Consider the following 12725-nt stretch of genomic DNA (forward strand, 5'->3'; position numbering starts at 1 on the left):
ACCTTTTGGAATGAGGAGTCTTAGGTACCTATTGCCTTCTTTCTAAAGCAAAGGTTTATTTAACAGTATGGCAATACTCCACTCAGTTTGTTTAAAACTCTTTGGGACAAGTTATAATTCATTTTGATACACAAGCTTTTACACATAAATATATGTCAATTCTAATGCTTATGATTGCGTGCAGTATTACAGACCAAAAGACCAAATAATAAAAGGTCAAATGAGAGTTCTTTAATTCTGTGATAGTCTTTACCTACAAACAACACACCAAGAAACCACTAAAAGAGCAATGGATAGAATATGAGAGGAAAAGGGACCAGAAAGGAAAAGCAGAATAACAGGAACACTGAGAAAACCATTACAATCATTAGAATTCGTACATGTTCTTTACCAGGTAACATAACAAAATGTGAATTTGTTCTCATATAAGAATCATTAATGTATTTTCCTAAGGCTTACAGAAGGCAGAGTATTGGGAGCTGCCATGTTAATGAAATGCCTAATATGTCACCTAACTTTGAAAACATTATGTTGTAATATAAAATAACAGGTTTCACAGCAGGTAGAGTTCTCAATTTGAAATGCATTAAAAAATAATGTTAAAATACTTTTAATTTAACATAAAATAATACAATAACGCAGTTGAATTCTCAGTTCTTAAGTGGAAATAATTCTTGTTTGAACATGCCAATCCGTTTTACAGCCAAGGGTAGTAACTACACTGAGTGTGGTTGATTTGAGCTGCACACTTCCCATTAATGTTAATGTGAGTTTCACAGCTATATCGCTGCACATGGGTAGAGAATATACCCTCAAGTTGTTAAATGGCAATGAAAGAGAATGAATATATGGTGATATTCCTCTGAAGAGGAAAAATGCCAAGGAAAGAAATGTCACAAAGAGTAACATAATACACAAAAACCATTCAGAGAAGGAAGGACAGGAGGAGAAAAAAAAAAAAAAAAAAACACTCTCTGGTCTCTTTCCAAAATCAGTCATGTTCTGGATTTCCTGCAATGATTTTACAATTGAAAAAGACTTAACTGCCTCCTATAAAAGCCCTATCATGAAATCCATAAGAAATAAGCATCTTTTTTCTCAGTTAAAGTCTATGTTTTAGATGTATCTACGGCTCTTCAGATGTAGATGTAAAGCTTTATCTCTTATTTTTATTCTTTATCTACATGCTTTGAGTCACATGTAAAGTCAAAAAGAAATACAGCAATATTTTCATGAGTGTTGCATCCATGTAACTTGTCTTTGTTGGTGACAGTTCAACAGTTTGTCTGGCAGAGTTGATGAGGGTTAAAAACAACTTGGCAAAAAAATTGTATTCTTTTTTTTTTTTTTCTGGTACTACTATGAGGTTCCTGTCCAGCTCCAATTGCAGCCTCTAACATACTACACCTTTACCTTCCTAGGTTTAGATCAATGATTAGGTCATCCAATCGTGACCTGCATTCCAACAATACATGTGAGTCCAAAGACATTACTTTTTAAAAATTTGCATTTTTTCTCCATGCACGGATAGAATTTCAAGGTCACCATATTAGCTATTTCACTTAAGAAAGCAAAATTAGAGGGGATGAACAGTTAAGTATGCGTGAAATCACTGCAGGCTTGAGGTCATACCTGGGGTTTGGGAGCATAGCTGAACACCTCAAGCTCCTATGAAAAACTGCCAGTTTATCTTTTTGTCATACCCACACACACATACACACATACTTACTGTTGCACAAAGAATAGTACATACATTAAGGGGTAAAAAGTTATTTTTTTACTTAATCCCAATTAGAACTGGAATACAATGCCTTGAAGAGGTAGTCAACACTCTAACAAAATTATACTTTTCTATAAAAATCATCATTTCCATAATTATTTTAATGTATTTGTTTTTATTTGCTTTATTTTTGTTGTTTTGTTTTGTTTGCTTGTTTTGAGGGGGTGCTTATTTTCTTATATTTCCCCAAAGTACTTTATCAGTTTAAAATCCATTATAGGAGTTCATTCATCGAGTATTGCTGCATTAAATGATATTGGCATGTCTCATAAAAAAAATAGTTTTTCACACGCACTGAATTTTTGCATGTGAAATTTTTTTCTTTTTGTTTTCTTTGACTTTCTTTTATGGCCAACATTTTTTTTAAATTCAAATCAAAAGTATTAGCATTATGCATCTCTGTTTATATGCATATCCAGCTACACACACACATATAATATACACATACATGTGTATATATACTATACAAATATCTATGCATCTATACAGCACCACACATACATAAATATGCATATAAATATATATTTCATCTGTACCACAATATCAGTTTTCCCATATCTCTCCAATTTCACGTGGTTTGCCTACTCCTAGACATCCATTTAGCTCATTTTGTAAACTATGATAAATGAAATTACTCTGCGTTATTAATTCACTTCTACTCAGTACCTAACTACAATGAAAACTGGTTTCCACAACTTCTAATTACAAAACATTAGCTACCTGAGTCTTCTCCAGCTGAGCAGATTAGCATAGATCTTCTCCACTGACAGCTTTGACCTTCACTCCAGCAAACACTTGTCAAAATGCCAAAAGTAATTACCTGGCTGTTTAGGAAGGAGTAATGGGGTGTAGCTACCTACCTTTTCTTGTTACTGATCTAAAATGTCTATAAAACTTTGCCAAGAGGCACCCTCTGGATTTTGGCACACACTTTTTTTTTTTTTTTTTTTCCTTTTTTTTTTTTTTTTTTTTAATTAAATAAACTATCAAATATTAGGTATATGATCTCCTGCCAACCAATCCCATCACAATTCTGGAAGATAGGCTAAATAACCTACTAGATGATCTTTCAACCAAAATGATTTTATGATTGCTGTCATCCCAATTTTGTAACACTGATGCAACCAGGGAAAAAATACAGAAAAGCAGCAGAGCCAGAACAAGAACAAATGATAATAATTATGCAATAGAAGAACATACTGCCAATTCTCTGAATTATCTTTTAAAAATTATTATGTTATAGTCTTTTTATTCATAAAAAAAAGCCTTTTTCCTATGCACATTTCAGATTTAGAATTAAGAAAATAGAGGCATAGAGAATTTATATGTACTTCTTGAAAATCTGTAGCTAGATTAAATCTAGCACGTCTTCTGACTTTAGACAACATAAAGCTATACAATCTCTTAATCTAGAACATTGAAATTTATTGAAAACATTTTCCAAAAAGAACAAAGGGATTTAGCATGTTTTCCTAAAGACTAGTTAATGCTAGAAAGATTAAGTATTTGCAGAATATTACAATGGTCATAATCTCTAAATCCTGCATACAATTTTTGTCAGACAATAGCAAACATCATCTCCAAATAAAATCAAGATCAAAAGTCTATAAATCTGATTCTATCATATCTTACATGTCAGAATGGATACCTGAGGTTCAGAAAGCTTGGGAATAAAACAAACTAACTTTATTTGACTACAGAAAGTCCAGAAAACAAACACCTAATGAACATCAGATCACTTGCCTTGTAGTCATGACACTACCTAACAATTTTGCAGGCCCTTAGCTGGCAGCAGCAGCAGCTGCTGGAGCAGCCTTCAATCCACAGGAGAAAGAGTGCTCCAAATGAAGGCAGTATTAAAATACAGGACTGCTTTCTGCTGACCAGTGTGCCCTTGTGAGTGCACCCAACAAACTTCTCTTTGCAAACTCTCCAAAAGCTCTCAAATAATTCCTTGTCCCACTGTCAAGTGCTCATTATTTCCCCTCTCAGATACATTCTCCCATCAGCAGTAGGTCATGCAAGTGGTTATTTTCAAGACAGATGACACATGAGTCTTCTGGACTTCCTAACTAAGCATTTGTCAGGCAAAAATCCTGCACCTGCCCTTTCATCCCAGGTCATATTTGTGCCTCCTTCCCAAGATGTCATCCAAGAATAAATCGTGCTCTACCAAGAAAACAGATTCAGGTCAGCCACCCCTGCACACTGCTACCAAAACACCGTGCTTCTGGAGAAGTGCTTTTCAACGTTATTACCTTTTTTCCAACAAAAACGGATGGCAGTCTGATTCTAAGCAGAATTCTATTCTCTCTGTAATTGATTTTTTTTTCTTGTGCTTTAAATAGCAGTTATTTTTCATAGATCCCTGAAGTAGCACTGCTCTGCCTAACCATTTTGTTTTTATTTGGTTGATAGGAAAGCCAGAACTTACAATCACAAGATTGCTAATCATCCAATTTTATATATTAAAAGTTGGATATTTACTTATACCAGATAAGGAACATTTTATTGTTTGTACCAACTAAAGTAGCTGGCACGACTTTGTCCTCTGTTCCACAGTGCCCACTGTTTATCTCCATGCATAGTTTCAAATCTTTAGGTTTCCCTTTTTTTCCACATTTTGAAAAATTATAACCAACCTAACTAGTGGTTGATAATCTACTGATTGTTCTTTTCCAAGTAAAGGTTAGGCTACAATACTATCTGACCTGATTTAGTGTTTCTTTAATTCCCTTGTTTATCCTTAATTAACAAGGTACATATTTAGCAAAAAAAAAATATTAGATCAGCCTACCTATTCTTTACAGAAAAGCTAGCATGATAAAGGTCTTTTCCTTACCAGATTTCTTCTTCTTGTATCACTCCTAAATAATTTCTTTAAATATGCTTAGGATCTGCTGTGAACAAAGATAGTCTCTTAAGTGTACTGCATGCAAATACATAACATTTTATTGAAGGAATATGATGTTTAAATATGTCTGGTATTGTGTTATTTTTGTTCATGACATATTGCATATATATTTCTATTTTCCTGGAAAAAATGGTAGCTCATCCTAAAAATGTTAAACAAAATAGCAGTAATTTTGCCAAATAATGTTATGAAATATGGTATTAAGCAGCTTGTTTTGGACTTTGGGATTTCTGCTTGCTTTGCTGTAAATTATAATATAATTTAGTTCTCAAATATTTTAGTATAGAGACTTTTTGATACTGTATTCCCATTTGGAACACAAAGTACTCCTGCTACACCAAATAATAATAATAATAATAATAAAATGTTTCAATCACCCATTCTCAGTGCTAAGAGCTCCAGTGCATCTATTTGTTGATTCATATCAGCTGATAAAAGTGTTTTTAAAATTTACAGGTCAGTTTGAGATATCTGTGAAAGGAAATACATAGCAAGTTTTATATGAAAAAAAGACTTTTCATTCCCATAGTAAAAAATGTACCATGAGATTTCTCAAACTTGAAAGAAAACCACTTTGCATTTAAACATGACAGTTTCATCTCACGTTACAAGCTGTAGGTGTGAAAAAGCTGACTGCAGGAATATGGTTGTTTAACAATATTATAGATAAAAGTATTTCTCAAACTCAAAATCTTTGTAAATTTTCCCAGTCTTAAATTAATTTGTATTTCTTAGAGAGCATTCAATATGTTACCCAAGGGTATTGTTAATGAAGGAGACTTAAGCAGAAGAATAAAAGGTTTGCTCTAGAAGACTTAAGAGATCTAGAAAGACAAAAAAATATTTTTGAATATGTTACCATACAGGGACTACGGAAAGATCCTGAAAAATTCTGCAATCCTGACTTCAACCAATTACACTGCACTATTTACATATGGCAGTCCTATCATCAGCATGTATGTACCAAACAATAAATCTTCTCTTTCCTTGAATGTAGAGCAATCCACACAACTAGTTTAGAATGAATGTCTAACTTTCAGACAGCTGCAACTGAGTTTGATGAATTCTACCCTACAATGCATTAAGTTATATTACCAGAGGGCTCTTAAAAAAAGTCACCCTTGTAATCATGATTAACCTTTAAACTGATATAAATTACTTTAACAAAGGCCCAAATTTTACCTGTCTTTATAGGTCTGCCTATATCACAGTCAGAAGGAAGTCACTGGGGAAGAGTCATAACCAGAGACATTTCCTCTGTTAAGGTCTGAGGTGCATTTACCAAATGGTAGCACCCATCACAACTGCTAGAAGTCATTCCAGGATAAAGAGGATATTGGCTGGCATAGTTGAACAAGGTGGGCACAGAACAAGGTGGGAAGGAAATGCTGTCTAAAAAATCACTAATCATTGTAACAGATATTTGATAGTGCAGGAGACAGTTCAGATTCTGAATAATATTTCAAAAATAAGATGACATCCTATATTCAGCACTGGAAGGATTTGAGGAAAATACTTCAGATAGATTTGACAATACAGTAGGTGAAAGGCAATTGATCCACTACAGAGGGGACAAGAGGTGAAAAAGGACAATGTGAACTAAGGAGTCTTTAGTAGAAGAAATCAGGACTTGCACCAAAAGACTTAAGAGACCTAGAAACAGAAAAAGAGCTGTCAAAATTATATGTTTCACATTAAAGACCAAAGAATCATAATCCTCCTTAAACCAGGGCAACAGCAAATGAAATCAGATGGACCTTACAGCCTCCTGGATACTGTGTTCAAAGTTTCTGACACAGAAGCTGTCAGTTCACTTCAAAGATCAACTTCAAATTATTCATAGACACACAGCTTCTTACCAACTCAGAGAGAAAGATATCTAATTGCACGATCTACAAAAATCTAGATAGAGGGAAGGGATTCAACCGCAGACTTTGATCTTGCTCCATTCACTTCATCACAGCTGAATTATGAGTCTGACAACGACTTGCCAATGAAGATTTCCAAAACAATCATGCTCACTGTTGCAGGGTAGAAAAAAGGAAACCAAGACGGTGTGCCAGCATGTACATTTTTGTGACAAAAGCCACAGAGTTCACCTTCCTGAGACTTTTCATGAGACATGCAAAGCTTGTGCTAAAAGTCAACAATTTCTGGATTGTCTTTATCCAGAAATAATTCAGAAAGGACCTCTTCAAGAAGAGGAAGACTTTTAACATAGAAATGAGTTTCCTGCTTCTGACAATACAGAATTCGTATATCTTGTATGGATGGTCACCATGAAAAAAGGTGACACATTGCCATTGAAATATGTTAAAGAACATCTACACAATTAACCAAAAATGGTTTTAAAAGAGACAAAGGCCAGACAGCGTTTAATCACAAGCAAAAATAATGAAAGTCACAATATTATGAACTCTTCGTATTAACTGATATTTCCCAGGTTTTGCTCAAATTCCTTGACACTGGAATTTGATGACTAGAAGAAATAAGTTAGTAATATCAATTATTTTAAACACGCTTTTAACTAAATGCATGTATATCTACAACAAACTTTGCATAATCTTATTTTAGTTAATGATTTATTTATCACTGACCTGCTGTTGTTATTTCTCCTTCTACTTTTCTGCACTCTACACGTACATATTGTATGTGGAGTTATTATATGAAGATCCAATGTTATATTATATGAAAATACATTTAAAGAGAGTTCTCTCTGTTTTTCCTTCCTGAAAGCTTCCTAGATTTTTTTTCTGTTTTTGTTAATAATGAATAATAAAATAAAGGTATGTATAATTTTTCTGTCCACAGTGGTATTGGCTAGAGAGCAGAGTGAGCCTCTGGAGTGTTTCTAGAAATGAAAGTTAAACAATTTAAGCTGTATACCAGATCCTCACCAATTGATTCTCTGATGTAAATTGATGTAAATTCTCTTCTCTGTTCTTTATTTTGCTAAATTTCAGACCATGAAGTTCATTATGTTTATTCAAATTATGTAGTAAACTGAAAAGATAATCCCCACCACCACCAATACAAAGAGGACTCCACTTCATGACTAGAATGAATACAAGAGAATATTCATATAAAATAATCTGTAATATCCTAGGCTTACATTTGCTAAAGTTGAAATGTGTCTTTCGGTTATGCTGCAATTGCTGCAAACAGCTAAAAATGTGTCACTGATCTAAACCAATCATTTGTACTTTTATAATTAATTCTTTTAAATATATTTGTAATGGATGTTTGTACCACTGAATTTATAAGGAAATGAAAATACGTACATGTCAGATTCTCAGACCTTTTTAGCAGGGCTCACATTGGATGTGTGACAAAACTGATTCTGCTGAATGTGTTTTACAAATGGGAGTAATAAACTGGAGTTTCTTCAGTGGTTGTGTGCTCATCATATTCATGAGGCAGGTTCCTCTTCAATATTTTCATATTCATATTTTTCAGAATTTGATTTTTTTTTAGATTTTTTTTTTTTAAAACTGCAGTTGTTAAAAATACCTAAGGAATTTTATATGCATGTTATTATCCATTCTAATACTTATCAGGCAGTATCTTTACTCAAATTAACTTATTATACAGATTAATTTTAATGATAATGATTTTATTTTATTTTATTTTCCCCAAGGGGAATTGATTCTCCAGTGCATTTTTTGCAGAGTTTAATGACTGGTAGATAAATAATTTTTAGACAATAAGTTTATATGATTCAGTAACCCACTCCTTAAGTTATGATTAATGGTCTCATCAATCCATGCACTTTTTGAAAAACTGTTTCACCAGCAAGACAAGAGCAAATTAAAGAAACGTAAATCAATAGCCTAGTTAAAAGTTAGAGGAATTTAAAATAAATAAATAAAACAAAAATCTTCATATTCTAATATATGTTAAAACCCCCCTATTTACAACAATGAAATCAAGATTTGTGAATTGCTATAATGATATATACCACATTTTTAGACACAAGAAGCTGAACACAAGATCTGCTAATTCACTATTATCTGGTTTTGCATTGCCTTCCACTGCGCTACCAGTCCCACTTACTAATATGCCTATGTTATGAATACATCAGTTTGCTCTTCAGTCCTTTTTTTTTTTTTTTAAACACCTAAGCTGTTGCATTTTTATAAAATAGTAAATAAAATACCAGCACAATTCTTATTTGTGAAAGGCTGAAACTACACATAAGCAATTGCTTGTATTTCATTTTGGCAATGCTGAGTACTGTGCACAGGACTTTTCTCTCCTGCATCTCCTTCTCATGTGAGCATTATATATGTTGTAGCCATCCAATCCAAAAATTCTGTATTTGGAAACTTCAGAAGATTCTTATTTTCCAGTTAACATTGTTACATGTCTTTGAATGAACTGTGTAATTCTGGAGTACCTATTAAGTTGTACAAATTCAAATTCATTGCTTATTACTATAGTGACTATATTACAATTTTAGATAAATATAGTTATCTTACTGATAGTTGTTCTCTGCTAGATTTCTCCTAACCTTTAAACTGAAGAGAAATTAAATCCATACTCATTTGTCTAAATGATGTCATATGACAAGTGTAATTACTTCTAGAGCAGGTCATCTATGTCTAGAGAAAGTTTATTTCATCAAAATGTTGAGATGCACCATTGAGCCTGACTTATTAAACAGAAATAGGCCAGAGGACAGCTACACCATGCAAGATATGTTCTATATTATGAACATCAAAGTGTGCAATGCAGGCAAAACATTGGCAGTCCTTCTGCTCTGCAGTGAAACAGCAAATAAACAGCAAATAAAGGTATTGTTAATGGTATTTTGTATAGCCTGCCTTCTCAGGCTCTACAAATATTAAAATTATTCTGTTGTCATGTTTCCCTGTAAAATTATGTAGCCCTAGAAAATGCAAAAAGAAAAGTAATCAAAACATTTACATAGAATAGGAACTATGGATTACTAGGAAAAAAAAAAAAAAAAAAAAAGTTTTACCAGCAAGAACATGGCTGAAGGATTCTAGAGAGCTTTTTCTTTCCTCAGTGTGGGTGTTGTGCACACCAGGAAGAATGGATCTCAAATGCTAGGAGAATACAGTAAACTATTTTTATTATCATACTTCCCTATCTCTATTTTTCAGTAGTCATACATCTATTTGCAAAGCTGGTGCCGGGTCTCATGCCTTCTCTAATCTGCACATTTGTCAAACTCCACAGGGGAGGATGGAAAACTTTAAATATAGTTCCCTATAAGAAAATTTAAATAATGCAAAAAAAAATAAAAAATGAGCAATTTATCCATTTTGGTTACAAAACTATATATACTACAAAAATAATGAGAGCGAGTGCCTGCAAAGAACCTGTTGCCACAGATAATAATGAGACATGGACGTACTTTACAGAGGCAGAAATAGATTCCATTTGTAAATCTGGATAATTTACATTCTCATAATTACTATGGCATCTGATTACCTCAATTTCTAAGTTCTTTGAGTTTCTAAGGATGTGATGAATAGTGAAATTCTTCTCTCAGTTAGGTCTATTCATTTTCTATAAACAAGATCTGCTTTCAGATTCCCTGGATGAATGTTGTTACTTAATAGCAGAACACCATGGACAGGACACCCATATGAACCAATTTATTCTGCTTCAGTTTCCTTTGGTAAATTACATTTTTTGAATGATTTTCTTTAAGACATTGTTGACTTTTAACATTTATAATTGCAACTAAAGCCTGAAAAAAAAATATGTAAGTACGTACTGCTGTTGCTCATTTTACTATTTTTATTTTTGGCTTTAGGTATCTCTAAGTTAAGAAAAAGTTTACTAAAAATAAACAAACTGATTAGCTAGTACATTGACAGGCTACTGCAACTTTATTTACTGGTTAGAACAGAGAAAATTGGTACTGTTTAAATTTATAATGTTTGACTCCTGGACATATATTTAATTTTATTTATTTATTCATTTAGGTAAAAGGCTAACTTAAAAAATAAAAAATAATAAATAAATTAATAAAACCACTTTCATTGTTTGATAATGATGACTGAATTGTTGTTTTCATTAATCTATTACTACAGTAAGATCTTATTTCAGAGCAGTAATGGTCTATTCTGACCCACAACTTCATATTTAAAGCTTATTTTTTTTCTCCATATCAATTTTTTACACTAATCTCTAATGAAACTCATCTGCCATTTTGAGTCCAGTCACTCAGTCTAGTATGTTTTTTATACATTTCTAACATCAAGTTTCACCTTTAATACTGTAAATAATTTAGTACTCTTAGCAGGCTTCCTCATCACGCTACTCACCATTCTTTTTCAGCTCATTTGTGATGATACAGTCCCAGCAGAATTATTTTTTTTTAGAGAAAACTAATAATTTATTCTTACTCGTTGTTTTTTGCCTCTTAACCAATTAGTGATCCATGTATTTCCTGTTCCATATTCTAAGACACAATTAATTTCCTTATAAACTTTCAGTGAAAGACCTTTTCAAAAGTCTTTGGAAACCCAGGCAGGCTCTACCACCTGCATCATGTTTGTTGATCTCTTCAGAGACAGTCAACAGGTTTACAAGATAGGACACTGCTATATTAATTTTTACCAGATAAGTCATAAACATTTGGATGTCCCATAATTCAATAATTTATTGTAATTTCCTAATTTTGATAGTATGCATTTTTTTGCATGCTAAACCTATTTAAGAAAAGTGGGTTTGCTACTCTTATCACCAGTTAACAAGAAATTTCAAAGTGAAGGGTTTCACACCACCAGTGCTTAGCCATTTTGTCCTTAAGCTGCTTAAAACCAGAGTGGATACTATATGGTGCGGATGACCTCTAAACATTCAATTGTTTTTTATAACCTCTTTTACAGACACTTTGAGATAGATCCCCCAGAGCCCCGCACAAAGAATGGTTCTGGCATTGGAACTATCCCAGTTCCTGCTACAGCTGAATTCATCCGTAAGGAAGCAGGAGTTGTTAACGGACAGTTTGGGGCTCCCAATGTTTATTTAAATGAACTTCTTTTATTCCTATTTGCAAGCAACATTGCAACTTGTTTATTCATAATTTTTAAAATCTATCAATTGGGTAATTTGGAAGCAAATCATTCATCAATTCAGTTACTTTGCAGAAATGATTTCTTTCAGTCAACAGCTCCTCCATAATACTGTTAGTAGCCAAGTTGATAAGAAGCCAAGAGCAGTACATATAACAGTGGTATTTATTCAGAAGCAGTTTAGCTCCAGATACACAATGTTTACTCTCAAGATTAACAGGTCATGGAAATTGCCTAAACCACACACCAACAAACATATGTTTATACCATCTTTTGATCCAGAAGTTAAGGCTAACATGTATTACCGTTTTTGTTTCCTGGAACAAAGTATCAGAAAAGCAAGGGTATTAAATTCTCATTTGCAAATATCTAATCTGTTTTTCTGAGGTCATGACAACACTGAAGAGTTTTTCACCATGCTAAGCTGTGTCTCCATGTCTGAATTTAATCCATTTCCTCTACAAACAATGAAGTCTCAGGCAGTTTTAATTGACTCAGAGACGTTTCACTTCATTTTCTCATATGTGCCACTCACCCCTCAGCTGTCTCCCTCCCTAAACGTCAGTTGTCCTGGGAGAGTGTGCTGTCTCTATCCATGTTGTCTGTCTACAGTCCTCTAAACTGAAGAGTGGAAGGCCAGTTTGGGAATGGAGGATAAGGACTCTTACCTGCTGCTTTAGCAATATCTGCAGTTGAAATGTTTTGGAGGTTTGAGTGCACTCTGAAGGTCACAGCTGGTCCCAGCACGCTAGAAGAGATTATTAAAAAATGTAAGACTCATAATCAAGAGACATGGCGTAATAGTCCTTTTCAAAATAGGTTTTTAAGGAGAAACTATTAAGACACCATTTAGCCCTCTTCCTTTTGCTTCATTAGCTACATTTGCATACATTTATATACCTCTTGTGGAAGTTTGTGTGTGTGTATCTTGTCTTGTGCCTGTCTGAAAGAATTTCAGAGACATTAACTAAACTTCAGA

The 12725-nt window shown here is 33.4% G+C and overlaps 1 protein-coding gene across 1 annotated transcript in view; it reads right to left on the reverse strand.

Annotated features, from left to right (window-relative positions):
• Positions 1 to 12725, reverse strand: part of PTPRN2 (protein tyrosine phosphatase receptor type N2) — a 641705-nt gene that overhangs the window by 339084 nt on the left and 289896 nt on the right. Inside the window, exon 11 of the mRNA XM_035319523.1 lies at positions 12415 to 12494. Within this exon, the coding sequence (XP_035175414.1) occupies positions 12415 to 12494 (80 nt within the window). The remainder of the gene's footprint in view (positions 1 to 12414; positions 12495 to 12725) is intronic.

Source organism: Oxyura jamaicensis, chromosome 2, assembly GCF_011077185.1.
Source record: "Oxyura jamaicensis isolate SHBP4307 breed ruddy duck chromosome 2, BPBGC_Ojam_1.0, whole genome shotgun sequence".
NCBI classification, from domain to species: Eukaryota; Metazoa; Chordata; class Aves; order Anseriformes; family Anatidae; genus Oxyura; species Oxyura jamaicensis.